We start from the raw sequence: 24,526 nt of genomic DNA, 5'->3' as shown, positions 1-24,526 counted from the left end.
CAGGGTTGTCAAACATTTTAGTTCAGGGGCACAAACAGTCTAATTTCTTCTTGAGCAGGTGAGACTAATAAAATAGTGCCATGGTACCATTCAATCTGAACTTTTTTGTTACGGTATACTTGATGAAGATGTCTACACTTTTGCGAAAACTAAACTATTATTATGGAAAATTACTATAATCGCAACACAAGCCCAATTTTAGTGATACTTTCTGCTGCAAAATACAGTAAAATGTCAAAAAAATAAGACTTCTCTCGCTGTGGCATTATGTTTTTACAAACTCGCTCTGACAGAATGTCTTTGAGGCTGTAGTTATATACAAGTATACTTTGACAGCAACGAGGTCATTGTCTTTCATGGCAGCATCACCGGCGATATGTGATCTCGGGTCTCAGTGTTGTGCTGTTTTACTTTAAAAAATACCATGAGAGATAAAATGCTATTTAAAAAAACAAAATGAATAAGTAGGGATGCAATCTTCCATACGTTTTTTGTTCTTCTTCTTTCTTTCTTTTTTCCAACAAAGCCGCACCATGAGTAACTTTAAAGTCGCTGTGCTCACCGAGTCATCGCCTTGTAAATTAAAGGCTTTTCGTCGATTAGTTGGTTCTGGTGTTTGGGGGAAAAAACTAACCAAGTTTCTTCTTTTTTTTTTCTGCAGTCGTTATTCGATTGGAGGGAGCAGGAAGTTGTGAGTCACACGGAGACTTGTGGAGGTGGAAGAGGTGACCTGGGAATAACGAGGCGCGTATTTCATAATCAGCATGGTGACGCGCCCGCACGGGGCGCGCGTCTGCCTCCTCTCACTCCTTCACTTTGGATCCGTGGCAGTGACATGCGACTGTCTTCACTCTGAAGCCGACTGTCTGAAAGAAATATGTCCGCACATGGATTGTTAAGCAGCGTTTTCTCCTGCTCGCTGAGCCCCAAAAGTATTTCCAAGCGGAGGCTGAGGCAGACGCGGAGCCTGGACTCGGCGCTGATGCGGCACTACGGCACCGAAGCTGAAGAGCCAACCTTTAAGGTCAGTGACCTTCCTGTCGCAGCACGGGGACATCTGCAGGTTTCTTCTTGGCTTGTAACTCTTAGATAAGGACAGAAATACCGTGATCCGGAGCCTTGCAAATGTCAAAACGCCTTTGAAAGTAAAACTCACGTTGTTTCAGACCTTTTGTGCCTTTTAAAAATGCCTGTTGGAGATCTTTTAAGTTCTGGAAAAAAGCTCATTGCAAATTACGTTTGACCCTCTTCTTCAATTTACCAAATGCCAAAACTTTTGCCTCCTGTACATTTGAGGGAAAAAAAAAATCTAAATCTTGGTTCTTTGCAGTGTTGCAACATTAAACCATGACTAAGGGCAGAGATTTGCATCTTCCCTGTGGCCCTTTGAAGCATTATACTGTTGCATCACACCATTTAGCTCATTCCTTGATGTCAGAGGAAGGTTCAGCTTTGACTAATTTGATGATGGAAGCATGAGTGCAACATTTTGTCACTTTGTTGAGACTAAACTTTATGAACTCCCATGAGTTTCACACACCCCATTGTTGAGTGTACTTCATATTTAAATGGAAATGTTGCAGGCGTTGATTTAAAGGTTTCTTGCTTGTGCTGCAACACGTTTTATAAAGTGACAATACAATATTTGAGGTGATTGAATAAAATGTGTTCAACTACCTGCATGGACTTCACTGTGTACCTGAAGACCTCTTTGAAAGTAACTCAATATCTTTACACGCTTATTAATAAATGATTGGATGAGTCACTGTGGATTAGGATTAGAAACATATGTTGTTACATTATATTATACTATGGAATTACATTGAAGTGTAAACATGGGGTTACACATGCGTGCAAGTATGACAAAATAGCCAGAAATGTGAATGAAAAGAGAACAGCACATCATATGGAAGATTTTATATAATAAAGAAATGGATAAATAAATAACAGCAGGAGTAGGTATATTAATTTGAAGCAGCAGTAACACACCATGCAAAGCAACATGAGCAGTGCAGCGAGAGCAGCTGTTTGACATTTCTGTTATGTGGAAGCCATCCTTGAAACAAACCACTGAGTATCAGTCACTGGGTTTGGACCAGCTTGAACTGTTGTGTTTAAACTGGTCTTCATGGTAACACTGTGTTTAGTGTAATGGAAATGTATTACAGACATGACATTATAATAGGTTTATAATGAATGCCAGGTATCTGGTCTTTCTTACAGTCATCAACACGGACATGGCTCCAGCAGCCTGTGCTGTTAGGAATGTATTCTGTGAATCAAAAAGAAGCTGATTTATACTGGAGATGATTCTGAATGAGGGAGGATATTTGATGTAATCTGTGACTTTGGAGGCATGACTTCATTATTTACGAGGACAGCTGAGTTTTCCAGCCATCGTTAAACTTTAAGCTGAAATACCCAGTTTACATAACTACCTCAGACATTACTTTCGCTGAAACTTTATGGGGTATTGATGGGCAGTGCAGCTTTGATATTGTGTTTATGTTGTATTGAAAAACTGAAAAGAAAACAAATCTAGACTAAGATCTATACTTTGTTTTGAAGACACACACACACACACACACACACACACACACACACACACACACACACACACACACACACACACACACACACACACACACACACACACACACACACACACACACACACACACACACACACAGTCAGTTTACAGTAACAGTTTGCTTACTGGCTATGCCAACCACTTTCTGAGTCACATAAGTCACTTTTTCGAGATGTGCAAATCAAAGTACTGTTCCAGTCAAGGACAGTAGTTTCTAAGAGACTGTTGCAACACCATGAGTGAAGTTGACATTTTCCTCTTTTCCACAAAACACTGCAGCACCTCCACCCAATAATGGCCCCAGCTCTGCAAGACTCTCTTTTTACGAGATGCACTACACATTTCGTAGCTGTAACTGTCTGAGTCCCCAGTAACAACCATACTGTACTCAATTGTTTTAATAACTTGCAATTTACACTGTTTTGTGTAAGATGAACAGTGTTCTGTGACTGGCTAAGGAGAACTTTTCAACCCCTAGAAGTGTGTGTCTGTAGGGATTCTTTTCGAATGTTTCTGATGTCCACAATTAGGACAATGAGTTGGTGGCAAACTGCCCCTCTTGAAAGAGAAGTGTGTAAATATGGTAGTTTTGATAAGAGTTATGAATGAAAGTGTATTCTTTTGCAGGTTGAATGTGATTGTGCTTTGTTTGCAGTGCGCTCAGCAGACTGAGTGTAGATGGAAAGCAGAGACATCTGGTTTACATGAAGAAAGCTTCAACTCTTATTTCTCACAGTACAGCAGCATGACCTGATCCTTGGCTACAGTCCCTCAGGCACATATTTCTTCTCACAAGAGACTGTCCGTTTGCCTGACATGAGGCTAAGACTGCTGGCTCGCAACTCCACCACAATAGATCAATGAAAAACACCCAGCGGGTCAGTCGTAAACGTGAGTGTCAAACCATTGTTTAACATTAGTTTGCTTGAAAAATTCACTTTCATTTACCTTTGTTAAAATACAAACAAATACCATCTGCTTAGTGTAGATCATGTGGGCCCTGAAACAGGAATACACTGACACCCCAGGCTTAAGGTATTATTGTAGAAATGTGGTGAGACTTTTATTTTTATAAATAACTATTGGTTAGAAAGTTGCTTTTTTGCCACACTTGTATATGTTTGACCTTGCCAGTTGTTGAATTATATAACAGGATGTTATAGTTTATTTTGGTTTGGTTAAAACGTACCAACTTTTAAGATTATTCATTTCAAATCTAATGTTTCCATTGGTAGCATGGGTTTTCGGAAATACCTTATTCCATATAAGGCAACAGGAAAGATATGAGAACAACCTTGATTTCATTTTTTTATCATCACATTTGTATTATTCCCTACCTCTCTGTTGTGTATTGCAATCACACACACATATGCACACATATAGGAACGACACGTTTATGAGTGGATGTTATTGGGGTGAAAATAAAAAGGACACAATAAGAGGGAACAGAACATTGAGCAATAATAGCTTTGTTAAACTAAGTAATTTCAGTTTGCAAGGGGTTGATAAAAAAGCTTGCAAATGCGGTGCTTGAGGCAACATCAACGATGTGTACAGTGCTGCTCTACCCCCAGTATTTAACCAGTGATCTGCACTGTTCTCTTCTGCACATCTGCCCATCACATTGGAGTGTAACACAGTCCTGCTGCAAGCAGTTCTTTGCATGCTTTAATATAATAAAAAGAGGCATGTCTGCCCCCCTCCAGTCAATTACTGTTTAATATAAATGTGATGGATTCTTTCTTTGATCCACATAAAATCCCACATTGGTCACGTTTAAGAATAATTGGAGCTGATTTTGCTTTTCATTTTGTTCTGTAATAGCATTTGCCCCTGGTTATGACTTCGTGAGATTTTGGAAAATATCTCCTCATGGTTAAATCCTTGCTGTTAAAACCAGGCTGATTGAAATCCTTTATTTCTTCTGCATCCAACCTTGAACATGATCTATATGAAATCTTGCGTGAAAGATGAAGATTCTGAACAGACCTCCTGCAGCGTGGGATGTAATCTTTATTCATTTGATATAATGCACAAGCCTCAAGAGGAATGCTTGTGTATGATGCTCTAAAGATATATTAGATCATATATCTTCATTCAGTCAGGTTTCACTTAGGTATCTTGTGAATTGCAGGAACTTATAAAGCCTTTAGAGGGAGCCATTCATCATTGTGTTGTGGTAATGAAGCCGTGAAATGAGGACATTAATCACTGCAACAATGGTTTAGGTTTGATAGGAGGTAGTGTTCGGAGATGTTTGTATTCATCCTTTATAGGGGAACATACTTTGCTGATGTACACAGTTATCCTGCTGTTCACAGCTGCACGGAGTACACTATATTATCGTACTCACAGAAGGCTGTCAGTTTGCTTTATTTTGATAAAGCCGCATTGTGACTGGGTTACATCAGTTAAATGTCATTTTTTTGATCTAATTTTTATTCTGTTTATGTCGGGCCGCAGGAGGCTGAATTTCTATAATAAATAAAGGTTTTGCATGTTTCACCTTTACTGGGCTGCAGATCAGCATCTGAACCTTTCAAGACTTTGCCTTGTCAATGCTTCCAACATTATTATTCTAACGTCGTCATTTGAATATACCTATTTACATTGCAACCTCATTTCATATGCCAGTGAGCAAAACTGCAAGGTTAATTCACAAATGGAGGTCTCCGAGACATTGAATTTCATAACGAGAAGTCACGATGTGCCACAAAACAATGGTCCCCGGGTGGTTTGCTGGAATAATTTGACACAGAGAAAAAGAAGTCTGTGCTGCTGGAGTGTTTAGGCAGAGTGTCATCTGCATTCCTCTGAGCACCGGAGAGGAGGAGGATGGCCTGGAGGAAAAAAAGCTGGCAGGAAAACTGAGAACTGTTCTCTGGGATCTCACTAAAGGAAATGAACACTGGTAAACGTGAGAGGAAATGGGCTATTTAAATTAAATTGTAGCTTATTTCAAGACAATGTTCAGTTGGAGGACTCATTAAGTCGAGGAGTGCTTCTCCTTCTGTTATCTTGTGCTCAATAATAATGAAGCAGAAATGCTGGAAAAGTAACATCTGCGCTAAAAGTAGGACTCCAATTCAAGTTTGGAAAAGCTGATAATAACTCAACTTTTATTCAGCTCTGAGTCACAACTTTGTTTGAGGCGTCTCACCAAGCTTTACTTCTTGAGTTCTCAAGCGTTGGACTTTCAGTACCACAGAAAAGGCTTGAAAACTACGTGGACCAGTTTAACAAGCACCACTGACACTCAGGCTCATGAATTAATCAGTGACTGCTTCCGGTAATATTTTACCAGAACAAGTAATCTCCATAAAATGGACATGAGAACTTGATTACTGTTTTAACTGCCTTTGAGAAGCAGTAAGTCAGAGAGGCCCCTTGTGTTGTAGCTGCACATAATTGGAAAAAAAGGATATTATTGGCCTAATCATAGTTGGCAAAATTGAGATTTCGTTTTTTTTCCTGAGAGCTAGTGCACCTGCACATATCTTCGTAACAAGAGATATTAAATTTTGCAGCATTTTCTGAAAATAAAGCTTTAAACCGAGTTCCTTTTATTGGTTGAAAAGGGTTCAATAAGGTGTCAGGATTCAGATTTTAAAGTCATTTGTTTTGCTGAAATATTCACCTGCATGTACCTCCCTACAACTAGAGGACCAGGGTATCTGTGTTAAACTATTTGTGACATTTACTTGCTATAATATATTGATATTATGAGCCAGAACAGTATGATGACTACATTAGATACGCACTCTGCAAGAACAGCAGCTTATTTTCTGGTGACATTAAGAAAAAGGTTCTGGCTGGGACTTTTCATGCTTGAAAGGAACTCCTGTGAGGAGAAGGTTAGAAAAAGAGTGCTCTTTTCTGCTTTAATCACACCCACTCAAAATGTGTGACCAAATGCTTGTTGGACATTGCACAAGAGGAAACTCCTGCCCAGATGATGTGCCCAGAGCAAGCCCACTTTGGGTCCCCCTCAAAAACGAGATGTCACATCTCAAGGGGTTTTCCACAAATACATTTCAAATTCCATGAACAAAAAACCCAGACCAGGGTTGAGGGGGAAAGAATTGACATCCTTCTTTTTTCTCAAAACTGCGCGAGAGAACAAATTTCTGTAGTCCTCCAGAGTATCCGTAGACTACAAGTAGAAAAAATGCAAGTGTTGTAATTTACATGGACTTGAAAAGAGCCAAATAGTGATGACTTGACAACTGCGTCAGAGCATCTCTCGAACTGCGGCTCCTGTCTGATGTTCCCAGGCAGTTGTGGTCAGTGTCTTTCAGAAGTGGTCAAAGAAAAGAAAAAAAAAGGTTTACTGTTGATAGGGGTGCAGGTGGTCGAGGTTTATTCATGCATGTGATCTTATAATGTATGTTTTGCCTGTGTTGCTTCGAAAGCCTTTGGTTGTGCTACTTTGAACTATTACTGGAAGCATTATATTGTCTCATTGCATTGCATCATGAAACCTTATTCCCAGAAAATCCCTCTGATACACTGGCAACCTTTCCAGACTATACTTGCCTTCTGCCCAATGACAGAAACCAACCTTCCACATCTTCAACTTTCACAATTCACTACGCAAGAAAACAGAACTTGCACACTGAGAAAAACTGCTTATAAATCCAAATTATTCAATTTCATAATATTCCCAAAGTTGTATAACCATCAAGTAAACACAAATACAGCCCAGATTTAGGTCTTTGTTTATTTAAGACTATGTGGTAATGTTCAACCCTTGTCAAGAACACAAAAACACACTTATGCTTGTTGGTATTTCCATGCTCAATACAGCATCACATTTTTCTCAAGAGCAGGTTGAAACAGTACACAAACCTGGAGTCCAATTAATGAGGCAGATTGTAATTATAGGTTATTACAATGCTTTTAATAAACCATTCAAACACTGAGAATGTGCTAACAAAAGAAACATGTGCTAACGTGAGTCATGCCTGTTTATTACAAACATCTGTTTATTTGTATGAAGCTAGAAAGAGGCACAATACTGTTATTCACAGTGGTAGAAAACGATGACTAAATGTAGAAAAATTGGTCCCGAATTGGAGGAAACAAACGACTCCAACATTGCTTGGCTTCTATTTGTTTTTGTGAGGGTTCAATATGCACTTAATTTAAAAGATATGGTTTGTGGGTTGGAGTGCTTTGGGAAAAAAAAAAAAAAAACTATATAAAATGGTGTAAAAATCTCACCTCAAAGTTGATTTATTGTGTATTTAGCATCACAGCCGAGAATCGTTTGGCTGTATCTGTAACTGTGCCTGGGCTGCTCAACATTAAAAACTATGTATGAAATTGTATTTCTGTATTTATCTTGCTTACATTATAAGGTTAGAGTGGCTCTTTGCCAGATTAAGCTCAGGGAACAAAAGATTATAGGCCTAACTGTTAATCTGTGATCATATTAAGTACACCCTTGTGCTTGTCTTCAGTTGTGACTCATGATATGATCGTATCTAACTACTTAATTAAAGCAGGTTCACCATTTATACATACACAAGCGTTCGCCTTTGAATTGCCTGATTAGAACACTTCTTCTGACTGTGTAGGCAATAAACCAGTAGCTCCTGTCATGCTGCATCTGTCAATGCAGAATCTTTTGTTCATAACGCTCAGGGATTTGTCACTTCTACATTTTGACAGCTTTAGTTTAATCAGTCTTGACTGATTTTTTATTTTTTTTTAGTAAAGCAAAATAAATGTCATATTACATTTAAGGATCATGAATGTAGATCTGAAGAAAGTACTGTAGTTGCATGTTTACACATGTGCTTTCTCTACTATGTCAGTAATGCCTTGGGTTTGAGATTCTTGCTGAAATTTGACTCCGGGCAGCAAAGACACTGCACAACTTATATACATGAGCCATACAAATACCAGAAGGCAGTTTATTACCAAGTGTCATCTTGTTGTTGTTTTAGTTTTCCAAAAGACTGTCACTGATAATTATGAAGAAACTTGAAGAAATATTTATTGCTAGTGAGAGGTGGAAGACTGCCAAGACATGTCAAGAAAATGGGATGGATGGCTTTAATTGGACAAAGCTGAATCTGTTGAAAAGACTCCTGAAACCAGACAATCCCATCATTTAAATATCTTGCCACCTGCCACTTATTGAGCCATGGTTTTTCTGGTGTTGGAAAGAGAGGATAATAATAATAATAATAATAATAATAATAATAATAATAATAATAATAATAATAATAATAATAATACATTGTATTTATAACACACTTTACTTGTAAACAATCTAAAAGTGCTGAAGGAAAAAGATGAGTAAAAAAAACTTAAAATTGTTGGTAGGAATTATTGGGTTCAAAGGAAACTGATAAAAGTTAATTAAGAGAAGGTTGGGGTTTTTTTTAAAGTTGGGATTTCACTTTTCTAGCCAGCTATATTGTTCACACGGTTAACTGTATTCCAGAATGTATTTTCCAAACAGACGCGGGCTTACAACAGATGATAAACTGTTCTGAAACATTTTTTCTAAGCAACTGAAAATGCTACGCTAACTCCCTTCTTGTTTACTTGCGGCACTTCCGGTGTAATTTCCGCCTCTTCATTAGTGGTGCTCATGGGGATTGTAGTTTACGGGAGGTGCGCGTTTACTTTTCTTTTCTTTTTTTACTTCATAAACTGGCCCAAAATTGTCTAAACTTGAATGCGACACACTAATCACATACAGTGTGTGCCCGGGTCGCGTTGTGCTCCTCCCCGCCCAGAGGACGCTCTCAACGAGCTAAATACGTCAGTGTTTGTTTGTGTTGCGTGCCTGGAGGTGTGCGCTCCTGTCTCCGCTGTGTTGAACTTGAAGAGCGCTGACCCTTCCTGTCCACCCCTCCCAGTCTCCGCCAATGTTATTCATACACGCTGCGGATCACTCGGGTTGTAAATCAGTTTCAGGACATGCACCACTTTCCAGTGCAGACAGCGACACGTATGAAGTTCCAAGTCTTCTTTTGTTTGTTTTTTTTATTTTATTTTGTTTTGTTTTTGTTGTAATCGTGGGGGCTGTGTGCCGTGGTGAGGACACCGTCTGAAATCAATGAAACTGTCCGCAGCGGCGCGCTCCTTTCAGGGCACTGGGAGCCGAGTGGGGGTGATGGGGGAGCCCCTTCTCCATCGAGGCATCCGCTATCTTGTGAGTGACGCCTGTTGTTGATTTGTCTCTGCAGTCACAGCCACCACTTGGTTTCTCTATATTCATCCATCTCACAGAAGTGGATGGCATGTTTACACAGGACAAAACAAAAACTTTGTGACAGGGACATTTCCATTTGATGGGATTCGTAAGAGACAGACTTTGAAAAGCATAAACAAAATAAATGAGTGTGGCTCAACCCACCCTGAAAGTTTTATTTATTTACGTCTGCCCAAAATGTCTAGCCGTGCTCCTGGACTGATATGATCTGTCACTTTGTGTGATCATTTATTGTTAAATAATTATTTCTGTTTGAAAATCATCACAGCAAAAGAATGAGAATAAGGTCTAATATCCAATGTTACAGGGATATTTTTCTTTTTTTAAGGTTCATATTGTAACACGAATTAACTTTATTTAATTTATTGTATTAATTGAAATATTGCTGATTGCAGTATTGCCGATCAAAGTGCTTCACATAAGGTTCAAAAACTAGTGAAAAGAAAGGAAAACAACTGAGGACAATAATATCTTAGACAACCTGTGATAAATATGACCAAGGCATCAAGACAAATAACTACACAACATAATTTTCAGGAAACAAGTGGAAAAAAACAAAAAAAACATTAAATGTATCCTTAAAAAGCTAATAAACAAATATTGATGATATGCTTAACAATAAGAGTGGAGCTTCATTGAAAGAGGAGGGTTTTACATTCCATCTCTTTATATTATGTCTTTATATTCTCAAATTGTTAAAGAAGATTGCATTGTGGGTATGAACAGATCCCTTCATTTTCATCCACATCAGAAAGACTGAAGAGAAGCTATTGAAAAAAAAAAAAGACTTGTCAAAGAACATTTTTATTTTTAAGAAGCTGACAACACAATTAAAAAAAACAAAACAAAACAGTAAATAAACTTTTTTGGACTCTTGTGGAAAACTGTTCCATTGAATGGCTTCCTGTGCTCCAAAGAATATTCATCATCCCACTGGACCTTTTTCAAGTACGGTTGATAAGAGTAATCTCAGCTTTAAATCTAGCTTTATTGTATGAACTACCTTTGCAACTTTCCTCCCATTGTATTCTGGGAAGTACCATTGTGTTATAGCAAGGCTTTGAATTAAAGTGAGTCACTGTAAATGCACCTGTTGTCCAGCAGAGTGCATTCACTGAGACGGGAGGAAATTAAGATGAATTATGAGTTCATGTATTTCTTCAGCACTACTTTGGTGTAAGTTTCATGCAAGAAGCAGAGGAATGATATGCAAAGGAAGATATTAAGTGATCATTAATTTAATGATTACTGCCATTGGACTTGGATTTGTTACCAGGCTAAAATATGACAAAAACTTGTAGTTTGCACTGAAAATATGGAATGTTCATGTTAATAATATACTTAAAGACTCTTGCCTGCAATCATGCACTCAAGTCAGTCTGATATGAAACAGTTACTTCACCCACTGACAGCTCCTGAACCAGCTGCTTGTCTCTGATTAACTCCCCTCACGTTGGAAAAATAATGAAAGGTTGCTCCAGAAGCCTGCTGCATGTCAAAACTCCAATGTTCACAACCCATTTAAAATATGAATAAATACTGGAGAAGCACTGCATTCAGTTGGCATGTGTAGACATGAAGCCCTCAGACCTGTTATTATCAAGTAGCTGAAGGAATATTTCAACAAGATTCTGCCAACAATACGTGGCTGTGTGCTTTTAGTTGATGATGTCATTCCAAGGACAGAGACAAACTGAGGGAACCCAGCTCGCCCTCACGTCGCATACAAAGAAAATTTCCACTCCCTTACACTCAGACAAGAGGAATGTCTAAACAAACAAGTAGCTGCAGATGTCCCGAGCTCTTTTAATTTCATGCGATTGTGAAACAAATCATGACACAGAAAATCTGTTTGCCGTTTGCTGAAGTCGTACGTTTCTATGAGCAGAGAGAGGGTGTGTCCTCCCATCCAGGCCACCGTCAGACACAATGGTGCAGCTTTCTATCACTGAGAGAGGAGGGATGTGCAGAAAAAAAAAAACATTGAATACGTATCTAACATGTAACAGAGCAACATCAGTAGCAGATAATTAAGCGTTAACCAATTTAGTATTCAATAATGTCAGGATAGATGCCATCCTGTGAATCCCCCAGCGTCCTCGAAGGTTTAGTGTTTTCAATTACGTCTACTTACTTTACTTAATTACTTTCTGATTATTCACTTGTAATAGTAATATGTAGGGGGGAAATGCTACCACTGTAATTGTATTTCATAATTAACTCTCTAAGGTCTTCTCTCTGGTTGAGAGTTTTGCATTCTTCACAAAATTGCACATCTTCTTTGACATTTTACAAGCAAAATTATTCAAGAGCTGAAACAATTAGACGACTTTCCTTAAAAAAAACAAATTCTAATCATTTCTGGGACCCACTGATTAGACAGTTTATGTTTAAAAGCAGAAACAGTAGGTTAAAATCTAATATTTCTCAAATTTCTGTCCGTATGTACAAGCTAAACAAAATATGACATTTGAACATTTCACATTTAGAAGTAATTCCATGGGTGTTTTATAGATCTAGTAAATAATTGTTTGTGTAGAAGAAGAGTTATTAACTTGGCTGTACGTTACAAGCTGTTTTTAGTTTATTCATCCCTGTGTTTGTTTAGGTCAAAAGTATTACTTTTGGCTTGTTGCTTTATTCATCTGTTCCCAGTATGAGAGGCAAAATGGCTTGGTTGTGATTGCCCATAGCAACATCAAGTCCAATTAACATTGTTTAGACAACCAAGCATCAACATTGCCACAAAGTGAAAAAAAAGTGTCATAAACAGAAATAGTTTTGAGTTAATGAATACGTGGTGTGACCTCTTGGCCTTGAAACAAGCACTATTTCATATCCTACCTGTCAATACCTTTTGGAAGTACTTGGTATGTAGGTTATTGTTCCACGCTGTGACGGTTCGCCACAGTTCCTATGTGGATTTGGGTTGTCTCAAATGTGTCTGCCTCATCATATAATCCCAGTCTGATTCGATAATAGATCATGACTATATTTGAGCCACACCATCTGTTGCGGGAGCTCAAGTTTTCTTATTGTTTCTGAATACGCTTGTTTTGTGACTGATGATCAGACGTGTACTTATTGACAATGGATATTTGAACAAACTTTAGCACGTTATATTCCATTTTGTCATAGCTTGGTGGACGAGATAATAGTACAGTGCTGTAGCACAGCCCTGAATCTCATTTCATGCGAGTGAGCCACTTTAGTGTAAGCTTTATCCTGATAATGAGTGACTAAGCCTCTTTGGAACATGGCTCATATGATTGGCTTGACTGTACTGGATCAAAGCCCTGTAATCTCCAGCATGGAGATGCTCTGAGGTTGAGGATTTCAGATCAGATTATTTGCTCCATCATTACTTCTGTACTAAACCTTTAGAATGACTGTAAGAATGTTTAATAAGGAAGAAGTATTTTGGTAATAGTTTTAGATTTATTTTGATGATAGATCAAAAGTCAGCGGCGAGTACACTTAAGCTGTATGCAGCATCAGCAGAGTACAAGCCACAGTTAGATGCAGCACTTGTTCAGCCATAAAGACTCACTTAAGTCAACACCTTACTATTCTTCACTGTACACTGTAGGGTAATACCCTTTCAGAAGCTGTTTCTACTGTATAAACAGTCATTTTCTCTCGAGGGAAGCCATTCTTGTCATTTTTAGGAGGCAAGCGAAGCAAAAATATCTGTCAGCTCATGCATACTGGAGTCTGTATTATGTGAGACAGCCTGTCAGTGTAAAGTATGACACCAATTAATCATAGATGTAGCTAATATGTTGCATGTGTGTGTCTGTCCTCAGGGTGACTTCACCTGGAGCAGCTTGTCAGGGCGCAGCGTTGGCCTGAAGCCGATCCCCCTGCAAAGCCTCTCAGAGTTGGAAAGGGTTCGTCTCCAGGATGTTGCCCTCAGGCGATTGCTCCGGGGTCAGGACCTGGGCTGCCACATCACCATCCCTAAATGTATTAACGCACACAAATACACACATGATGCATGTTCATGCGTCGTCGGAGCATTGTACTTTGCATGTAATCTACTTCCCTAACCCCCAACCTTTGACCTAACCTTAACCAAGTCTTACACAGGACTGTTACTCCAAGAGCCATCCCATTTGTGTCAAATGGTTAAGCATCACCCTCACATCCAGATCCAAACAGCCATGATTGTACGAATTATGTAGGCATCATTGAAAGCGAGCTTATCTTACTGCGCAAATAGCCTTTGCATGAAAGCCATGTTGTGGGAGAAGTTTGTGAAAGCGTGCACACCAAACAGTGTGAAAATTGTGCAGTCACCGAAGAAACACGCTTTTGCCAACATGAGGCACGATAGAAGCACGGTGACGTGAAGTTATTTAGAATGTATTTTATCATTATCATCATGTGTGATCATGCTATTTGTTTTACTGCTCCGACCCCAGCGACATCAAACTGTGTTCTATACGGCCCTTGAACTAAAATAAGATTGACATTGTGCCCCCACAAGTGTAGAAGAACTGGACTCTACACACAGAAATCCTTACTTTTACCACAGAGTTGCAGTTTTTGTTCCAGGCATAAGCTTGTCGCAGCATTTCTGAGGAAGCATATGTAAAACAGCTGCAGGAAAAAGCTTGCTTCTCTTCGTTTTTTATGGTGAAAGGCTGTGGATTTTCTAAACTTACCCTCCTTTCTTCAGTCAACGCAGTGCGTGTGTGTGTGTGCATGCGTGCGTGCGTGCGTGCGTGTGTGTGTGTCAGCCTTTGCCTGTAATGACTTGAGTCATTGCTCCCAACTGACAAGGAAACATAAAAAAGGGGGTAAAAAATAGAAAAGCCGTGTTAATTTTCTGAAGAGCTTTTGTTTTCCGGTTTAGTAAACATCCTTGGAGCCTGCTTGCATGCTGTGCTTTAAGAATGTCATTAATGGGGTATGTAAACAAAGGAAGAAACTGTTTGAAACTTGTACGGTTGCTATTTCATGAAAAGCCACACTCCTGCGCAAGGGTTTGAATTAAGATTCGCTTTCCACGTCTTTGTTTTGACACTCTCTGTTACCCTTTTTGAATTGTGCAACCATTTGAGAAATGAGCCTGACAATAAGAAAAAAAAAAAGCGTCAAGCATGAACCGGAGCATATCAACTGGGATTCTTCATTTAATTGTTGCTCTTTTTCAGACGGCCACAAGCTGAAGAAATCTCTGAGAAGGAAGTTGGACTCGTTATCAAAAGAGAAGAGTAAAGACAAAGGTGATATGGCTCATATCAATTTAAACATTCTTAGTGCATTGGTACAGGGGGATGAAGGAGCTGAAGTGTTTTCCAACACCAGACAAAATCAGTTTAGTCATACTCGAGGTCTGTATGTGTTTGTTCAGACCTTCCTTGACAGTCTGGAGCCGAGTAGGCCTCTGACACCTGAAAAGATTGTCTTCTATCCTTTTTACTGAAGCTTTATAGAGCCAGTGAAGCAGAGACTCAGTTGTTTATACCCATGGAGCACTGGGTGATCAGAATCTTACAGCTCAGTGGGAGCTTCAACCAACAAACTGCCCCGCCCGCTGCAACAGCCTGGCAGGAAAGTGATGTTTTCTGTCAGACAGGCAGTCGAGGGAAATAACTAAAACAATCTTAAGTGGCGGCTCATTCATTACAGTCTATCCTCCAGCATGCCCGGCCCCCTCTTTCCTCCTTTCCCCCTTTGTTTAGAAAGGCACTTGGGAAAGTATGCGCTCTCTCTCGCTGAATATCGAGTGAGCAGAACGCTGCTGTTGCCTCTTCACTTGTCACATTTATTTTGAGCAGGGTTTATTTAAAAGTTCAGGTTTGGTTATATGAATTTCTCACATCACAGTCTTAGATGCTTTCCTCTGAAAATGATTCAAAGAGGAAACGAGGCGCGACAGTGTACACTAATATGATTGACACATCTCGGGAGTGAATCATAGTCACTTTCTTGACTTGGAGCTAATGATGTGAACTTTAAGGCTAACTGTCTCGTTTTTTTCTCTCTCTCTCTCTCTCTCTCTCTCTCTCTCTCTCACACACAGAGACTGTGCCACAGGCGTTTGGCATACCACTGTCGCATGTCATATCCAATGACCGCACACACAAGCTGCGGCACGATCACCTGCGGGAGGAGCACAGTGACCCCACTGAATTGATGCTATCCTTCCTCCACCTGACCTCCAGCCTCAAAAGGGCTAACAAAGAGCTCTCCAGCAGTAACTCGTCCCTGAGCTCCACATCTGAGACCCCTAATGAATCGCCTCTGCCCAGCACACCAGACCCAGCCCCACGGACCCACAGGAGGGTAGGCCCTTTCTGTCAATAAAGCCCACACACTGGCACGTAGCAACAGGGATTCTGTCTGATTAGACTCGCACACACGCTTCCTCTGGAGATATGTGACCTTTTTAGATGTTTTCTCTCTCGCTTGATGATGTCAGAAATGAATTAATGCAGCATATTTCCTCAGTCAAAGCATATGATGAGTCGGGTTTTTTTTTTCTCAGTCACTCAGTGATTGTCACCCATCTGCCTGACAGGGCGGCGTGTCTGTGGATTGCATCACTGACCTTGATGATAACCAGTCCCGGCTCCTGGAGGCCCTCCAGCTGTCTCTGCCAGAAGACGCAAGTGGCAATAGGAAGAAGCACCATGACAAAAAGCTCAGCCTCAACCCTATCTACAAACAAGTTCCCAGAGTAGTGGATCTCTGCTGCCAGCACCTTGAAAAATATGGTAAAAAAAAAAAAAATAAGAGTGTAGAGTATTCGTGTGAACAAGTGTTTCATGGTTCATGCAGATTGTATGACTTCAAGGTTAAACGTTAGTCACCATCCTGGTATTAAGGGAGCATCTCTGTCTTTCTCAGGGCTCCAGACAGTTGGAATTTTCCGTGTTGGGAGCTCCAAGAAGAGAGTACGACAAGTAAGGCTTAAAATTGTTTCACACTTCAGTTTATCTTAAGTATAAGCAACTGTCAAGCAGCTGAAGAAAGCTTGCCTCCCGCATCCCCTCCTGATTAATGTTGGTCAATCATAGAGTGCATCCTGATGCACTTTGTGCTTCTCCAGCTGGACACGGGGGAACAGGAAAGGCTTGCAGCAGGTGGAGGAGGGGAGGCAGAGCAGATCTTCCACTCACTGACATTTTGTTCTTCTTTTTTTTTTTTTAACAATACTAATGACTGTAATGCTTTGCACAGCTTCGAGAGGAGTTTGACCAGGGATGGGAGGTCCAGATGGATGAGGAGCACAGTGTCCACGATGTTGCTGCACTCCTTAAAGAATTTCTCAGAGACATGCCTGACCCACTGCTGACAAGGGAACTCTACACAGCTTTCATCAACACAATACGTAAGGGGCCCACATCCGTTCACAAGTCATACAACTGTCAATGTCACTTGTTCAGTTTTGACTTCTGTTCTATTTTAAAATTGAAACACTTCTTTTCTCTGCAGTGTTGGATTATTCAGAACAAGAGAGTGCCATCCAGCTGCTGATGTTTTTGCTTCCTCCTTGTAACAGCGACACACTGCAGCGCCTCCTGTGCTTGCTGTCCACTGTGTCTGCACACGCTGAAGACAGTGACGGCCAGCAGGTAAAGAAAGTACATGAGCCCGTGTTTTACCACTATGTAACGATGTACACAAGCGACGTCTTTGTGATAGGTACTGGCCAAGGTTAAAATAAGACCTTGTATTTTGGTACTAACTGCAGGCTTTGTATTGCTTTGGGATTTAAAGTCATCCTTTTGGTACATAAAATAGCACAACATCATAAATAATCCTTGTTGGGAATTTAATGTGATTGTGATAAATCTCGACGACTATCAAAAAGCCTTAGGACAGATGTGTGTTACATCTGCAGTCTTCAATTTGAATGAAGTGCTGTGCAAATATTCATTTATTATGTGTCATGATCCATCATGCTTATCTTTATTAAATGATTCATAACCTCGTATTAGTTTGCTGCTCAATAGGCACACACACCATCATTCTTGCTGTTTATGAACTGTAAAGCACAAAATAATATGTGTATGCATTGTGTAAACACAGTTTATTGCACAATCTCTGTATTTACATCTGCCCACTTTACACTTACATGATAATACTGTTTACTATTCCATAATTGTTTTTATTTGATGGACTGTATTCCTGTTCATCATTGTTAGTATGATTTGAGATAAGTAAGGTAATATCCTCTAAATCTAATGAGAGATCTTAATACATGCATTTCTATTTGCTGTTTGCCTGAGTGCTTTTACACATAGCAAATACCCAGAATCCTCTGCACAAGTTAGAACGTTATCTCACTGTCAAAGTCTCCTAGTAATGTGATTAGTGTCTTTTTTTTCTTCCTTAATTAATCTTTCTTTTTGACCACTGACTTGATCACAATGGTAGTTTTTGTTCCCACGGTTATAAGACAAGTTTCACTTTTGGCCCTGGTCCGAGCGCATGTTGTAACAAAGAACAAGAGGTCTGAGGTTCTTTGAACAAAAGAAGGCAGAGGCAGCCTTATTGATGGTGGCAGGCTGGTGATAGGTGCACATTCCCAACATTTCCCTGGTGCCAAGGGAGGTCTGTGCTTATCCTGTACAGGTTTAATAGGTCTGTACAGATTGAGCAGTTTCATGTGTATATTTGACTCAAGGTTAAGTTTTTCTTTTGTAAAGAGAATAGTCAAATCTGTGTAATGTAGCAATTTGGGATATTTTCAGTAAAGCTGCTAAAAACTTTTGCATTTAATATCTGTCTTTGCTCAGAAGACCTCTTGGCTTATTGACTTGTATTCTCTGTTTTATTCAGATCACAGGAAACAAGATGACATCGTTAAATTTAGCCACCATATTTGGACCCAACCTCTTACACAAGCAAAAAAACTCAGACAAAGAGTTTGTGGTTGAGAGTTTTGCACGTGCAGAGGAGAGTACAGCCATCATCAGTGTGGTCCAAAAGATGATCGATACCTATGACACGCTGTTTATGGTAAGTGAACCTTTCTGCAAGCCGAGAGGCATTTGAAAGGTAAAAGAGCTTATTATTCAAGCAGACTTTCTCAAGTTTTCAATCAGATCTTCTAATTTATTTTTGCAAATTTTGCAAACATTGACTGTTTTTAAAAAAGGACTAAGCTTTCATGGTTACCTAAAGTCACATTGCACTAATTTGTTTTGGTTTTCACTTCAACCTTGTGAAATTAAGTTGAATGAATACTCCTCTCAGTGCTAATGAAAATCCTCACTGGAGAAGACAATTAGTGTCACTTCAGCTTATGTTTTGTTTATAGATAATGGGAGCAAGGGCAAACTCCTCATCTACATAATGACGTTCTTCTTTACACAGGAAACTTAGAAGCAGATGCACTTAATTGAAATAACCTAATATTATCTGTCGGGAAAATCAGAAGGTTAAAAGCCCCTCTTACATTTGCTGTGCATTCGTAATACCAATGTCTCAACTAGTGATGATGATCTTCTCATTACTTCATGCACGCATTTATTACGATTACACAACTGCTGCTGTAAAAGTAATTTAGCGTGTGTGCTGAAGATATTAACCAAGAAACTGCTTTCATAATAATGCTACTGTTTGTATACACTGCAGAGACATTAACTAATTAATTCAGAGAGACGTGGTTTTAATGTCAGTGTTGATGCATTATGAAGGCACTGTGAAATGGCGGTAACTATTAATGATTCAATTTCCCCACACCTGTCATTCTTCATTATGAGGATAATGTAAGCAAAGCTTTGTTTCCCAGGTTCCCGCCGACCTGCAGAACGAGGTGTTGATGAGTTTACTGGAAACTGATCCCGACGTTGTGGATTATTTGCTGCGGAGGAAAGCCTCTCAGTGCTCGTGAGTTTCAATCGTTTGTCTTGTTTTGTGTGTGTGTGGGTGGGTGTTTACTATTGTTGTGGGGACCTATATTCATCCACATAGGAAATGGGTCACTGTGAAAATTACAAATCAATATTTTTCATTGGTCAGGGAGCAAATAGTGAGAGGAAACTTAACATGGATCAGTCAAAACAAGTGAACATTTGACAGTTATGAATACTTATTAATTAAAAACAATGGACTGTCAGTCTAAATTTACCTGTATTGGTTTTTTTTTTCTATTTATATACATTTATTAATACACTAATAACAATTACAATAAAATAAGCTTCAATTGTGGTTTAATTGACATTCCTCCTGATCTATATGAAACCAAAATACGACAGAACTTTTTTTTAAATTAGCCCCTCAGACCACAAAGACTGGAGCCAGAGGCATCATGTGGCCACTTAGCAATGTCTGGTTTCCGTATTCTGATGCTTGGGATGATTGGGAAACCAGTCACATTGAGGAAAATCAATACATTGCCTGATTTATTCCATGATCCAAGGACAGAGGTGGAAAATTGCAGTCAGTGTGATGTCATAAATCCTTTTGCAATTGTCTTTTGGGCCTCATTACATTAGGTTAAACAACTGTGTCCTCTGAGGATAGTACCTCAACAGTCATAGGTTCTGAACCTCTCTGTTTCTCAGGGCAAATGTGTGCAGCTCTTTTCATAAAGCTTTAAATGCAATGCAGAGAGAAATTGTTGTGATTGGCCCACCTGCCATTTCCTTATGGTGTGTGCTAAACGATCATGGTTCCAGTCTGTAAAAAATAAACTAAAATAAAAATAAATAAATAGGAATCACCTTTTGTATTTTGTTGATCACCCCAAAAATAGAACATTTTAGGACAGAGGGTGGCCATATGAACATCATACATCACACATTGACCTTGCTGGATGAAGCTGAATATCTAACAAGTCTTGTTTGTTTCTATAGAAATACTGGACTTATACGACGAGAGGAGGCCTTCTCTCCTCCTGAGAGATGCTCATCCAATGAATCTCTCAAAGCATCCAGTGGAGAAGTGTCTCCCTATGACAATAACTCTCCTGTCCTGTCAAACCGGCTGCTCTGTCAATACACAGAGGATAACAGTCTGTTCTCAGACAGATACCCCAGATTTTCGGAGAATTACAAAGTCAGGGGTCACTCAAAAGACGGATCTGGCAGCACGTCCCCCACGCTGTCAACTGACAAAGGTAAACGAACCTCAGTTTAGCCTTTTGAACTCTGAATGATCTCTCTGGGCAGAGAAATTATTGTTTATTTCCTCATTTAGATTTAACTCTAATAGTTGAGATAGTTTATACTTGATTTATAAACATATGTGTTAAAACATCTTTATGTGTATGCTTTTAATGTGTGTGTCTAAAAACATTTGCAAAAGATTAGCAAATTTCTCTCAAACATCGAACCAGCTGCTACGTCTCACTGTCCTCGTATTGGCTTCCTCTGAGCAGCTGATTGGATGTGGCCTCTGTTCACATAAATACATTCCCAAAAGATATTGAATAGGTGTCATTTATGACCTTCAAGTCATACAATCTGTTTAAGTGCTCCATTTTCTAAAGGCTGTTGGATCATTTCATTTAGAATTTAAAAAAATAATAATAATACAGAGTTCATGAATAATCACATTTACCTTATACTGTACATACAGGTTTTTTTGTTTTTTTTTGCTTAAAAAGCTTGTATAGTCACTGATATCAATATTTTCAGGACAATGGAAACATATTTGAATATTTGAACTTTACTGAAGCCAAAGGGAAACAGAAACACATTTTAAAAAGGGGCGTGGCTTTGTTTCTGTCATATGTTTTATTGATATTATGCTGTAGTGAACCAGCTGTAAGTAATCACATTAATTCCTTTGTTTGTGTTAGAGGCCTCTTCTGACAATTTCTGGGACACCTGGCATGAACTGTTCAGGAAGGATTTCACCGGCCATCAGATCACTGGTAAGAGAATCCATTTACACTTTGCTCCAGATGGTCCCAGGTTATGAAATGAATGCAAGATGTTAATGAATAGTTTCCGCCCAGGCTCCCTTGGAGACACGTCAGAGTGCGACTCTTATGGATCGTCGGAGGGGCTGAGCAGTCACCAAGGTAACAACAAGCTGCCCGTCAGAACAACACAATCGTCATTGGGCGTTGTGGAGAGCAGGCCACACCTCCCGGTGACTCGCAGCAGCAGTGGCCCTCACGACCAGAGAGAGCAGAGACAGCCAGAATCATCATTGCATCAGGTGACGAGCAGCCAATCAGCAGCCATGAGCTCAGACAACTTAGCACAAAGGACAGGATGCCCTGCGTGTCCATCACCTAAGGTCAGGACTGAGAGTCTGTCTCCCCTTTGCTGCTCTGGACCACTAAGAGAGACTCATATTTCTCACTCCACACCCTCCCTCTTTACACACACGCCTCACCCCCAAAGCCCACAGCTGTCCCTGCAGAGCCCAGCCCTCCAGACTGCAGACAGGACACACGCCTCTAGGCCTGGAGAACAAAAGGGACCCGACACCACAAACTGGCAGAAGGAGAGGTGGCACGTATGGCAGATGATGTCTAAAGAAAATCCAGAAGCCCTCACAGAAACCCTGGTGTGATGATGATGATGATGATGATGATGATGATGATGATGATGATGATGATGATGATGATTACTTTACCCTCTCCTGTCACTTCAGCAGATCATCATTACTGTAGTAAACCACTTTTGTTTTTTTCACACACATAAAACCTTATACCAACTGTACATGCATTTACTGATATTATTTTACACGGTTTGAAGCATCATTGTCTTCATAATCCGTAGTTTATATGAAGTTGTTGTAAAAAAAAATATTTAGTTTTTTTTTAACATAAACTTCCATTTGGACGCGAATGTCATAATTACACTTGAATAATTTTCAATATTGAATGTAAAAATATAAACTCTCATTATCAAGTGATATGGCTTAGCAATGTTATTACTGGTGGAAAGTTCATATTTTGATGGGGATTGTCCAGAAAATTCAAGTGGAAGATGTGTTTTAAACATGTGTTACATTGGATTGTTTTTTTTCACATTTCACTATGGTTTTTGCTTATCCACAAACTTAATTTGTAATATTAAGAAATAGTGTTGATGTGGATAATCTTGTGTATTTGTAAATTAGCACTTCGTAATTTAATGAAAAAAATATTAAATTAAATATTCTTTTTGTTGGTGTCACCTAATAAAGGCATTTTCATTGTTCTCTTTTTAATTAAAGTCATTTGTCTCATGTGTTTAACATGGAAACCACTCAGTAATATTTTCTTTCATTATTCATTTCATTGTGAGTGTATCTTTTACACAGCAGACGCTTGCTGCCAGTACGAAAATGAGAACGCGGAGTGAAATCACTTCTACTGAATGATGAGACGCTGCTGACTCAGTTAATGATTTGGAAAAGTGAAACGACTGAGTAAAGTTATGCAAACATGCAAAGACTGGGGTATAGTAGGATCTTACTTTTATTGAAGTTTGAATCTGACTGATATTTCATGAATGAAGTAGAGTTGACATGTGTTATTTGTGCTGCATAAAGAGAACATGGCTGTGCTGATGTTCCCCCCGGCTACGCTCCTGATAGATGGCTTCCCTTTAATATAAATGTTTATAATATATGAACTAAATTATTTCTCTGAACCACAGGATCATTTAAATAATGTAATAGCTATATAGAAAAGGGTGGAGAGATGAGATAAAAGACAGTGGGATGCATATTGAGCCCCTATTAATGAAATACGCTCGCAGGTGCCAGATAATGTAATTTGACCCTTTGTAGTGGGGGGTAATTTCAAGAAGCAGCATGAAGTAACGGGACTCAAAGAGTTACCTAAATTGCCCATCAGGGGGCAGCATGACACCAGAAAAGACTTTTCTCTGGTTAATGATTTCTCTGCCTCCTCAAACCAGTGAGCATTGAGCACGGAGTGAATCATTATATATTGATAAGCTATTTGTTTGATGTCATTTTTAATAGACTTAGCTATGATGGGGGTTTTTTTTCTGTAAAAACAAATTGTGTTGTTTTACACCCTCAGTTGTCTTCTGCAATTCATATTAATTAATGTCAATAATGATGGTTCTTAAAGTTGATATCTGGCTTTGAAAATAATAAATATGTGTGTGTATATTTAGTGTGTATATATAGTAGACATCACAAAATGTATATAAGGTGAGTGGTTAAAAGGTGTTAAAGGTGCGGTAGGGCAGTTTACATTTGTCTATATCATGCGTTATTCACTTAAGTTCGGATTGTATTATTACCTCTATAGCCCGGCGTGCAGTTATGAGATGGATGGTATCCTCTACCCAGGCCTTTATGCCTTTATAAAGCTTGCCACTTGAGATGGGATCACCCGAAACGCATGTTAATGTCACTAACTGGTTAACTTGACAGACCTCTGTACAACAGTCTCATAATAGTTTTATTCTGTTGCTATGGGGTGTTTTTGAATAAATACCTTCACAATAATGGAAACCACAGCGTTTATTGGAATAGTGTTGCTAAGTGTTAGAAAAGGGTTATACATCATTTAGAAAGACAGTGAACATTGTCAAGACAAGATGTTGGGTTAAACTCCACAGCTGTGGGAGTCAGGATGCCTTGGCTGTGCCACAGTCTCATTCTGACGAGACCAAAGAGAAAGAACAGGATGTCTGGATGTGTTTTACAGAAAATCCAGCCTCATCACTGTTCCCCTGCTTTTTTTTTTTTTTTCATTGCTGCAGATTAAGCCTTTCATTGTTCTAAACAGTCACAAATACTGGATGACAGAGGATACTGTTTTC

At 39.3% G+C, this 24,526-nt stretch overlaps 1 protein-coding gene across 1 annotated transcript; it reads left to right on the top strand.

The window, feature by feature from the left end:
* Positions 1-821: 821 nt before the first annotated feature.
* Positions 822-22,936, top strand: LOC308131889 (rho GTPase-activating protein 6). Its single transcript, XM_080498769.1, has 13 exons — positions 822-1,024; positions 13,628-13,787; positions 14,981-15,052; positions 15,853-16,115; positions 16,351-16,546; positions 16,680-16,735; positions 17,013-17,163; positions 17,268-17,407; positions 18,618-18,797; positions 19,573-19,670; positions 20,639-20,901; positions 21,586-21,660; positions 21,745-22,936. The coding sequence occupies exons 1-13, from the start codon at positions 878-880 to the stop codon at positions 22,308-22,310; spliced, it is 2,367 nt and encodes a 788-aa protein (XP_080354895.1). The 5' UTR covers positions 822-877; the 3' UTR covers positions 22,311-22,936.
* The last annotated feature ends 1,590 nt before the right edge of the window (positions 22,937-24,526 follow it).

The sequence above is a fragment of the Blennius ocellaris genome (assembly GCF_963422515.1).
Source record: "Blennius ocellaris genome assembly, chromosome: 6".
NCBI classification, from domain to species: domain Eukaryota; kingdom Metazoa; phylum Chordata; class Actinopteri; order Blenniiformes; family Blenniidae; genus Blennius; species Blennius ocellaris.
The sequence above is the reverse complement of the archived record's forward strand: the minus strand, read 5'-3'. Positions and strand labels throughout refer to the sequence as shown.

Excerpts from the sequence above, each read along its gene's own strand:
- LOC308131889 (XM_080498769.1), top strand. The coding sequence starts at position 878 with ATGTCCGCACATGGATTGTTAAGCAGCGTTTTCTCCTGCTCGCTGAGC. Across the intron at positions 16,736-17,012 it reads CCAAGAAGAGAGTACGACAA|CTTCGAGAGGAGTTTGACCA; the intron begins GTAAGGCTTAAA and ends TGCTTTGCACAG. Across the intron at positions 20,902-21,585 it reads CACGCTGTCAACTGACAAAG|AGGCCTCTTCTGACAATTTC; the intron begins GTAAACGAACCT and ends TGTTTGTGTTAG.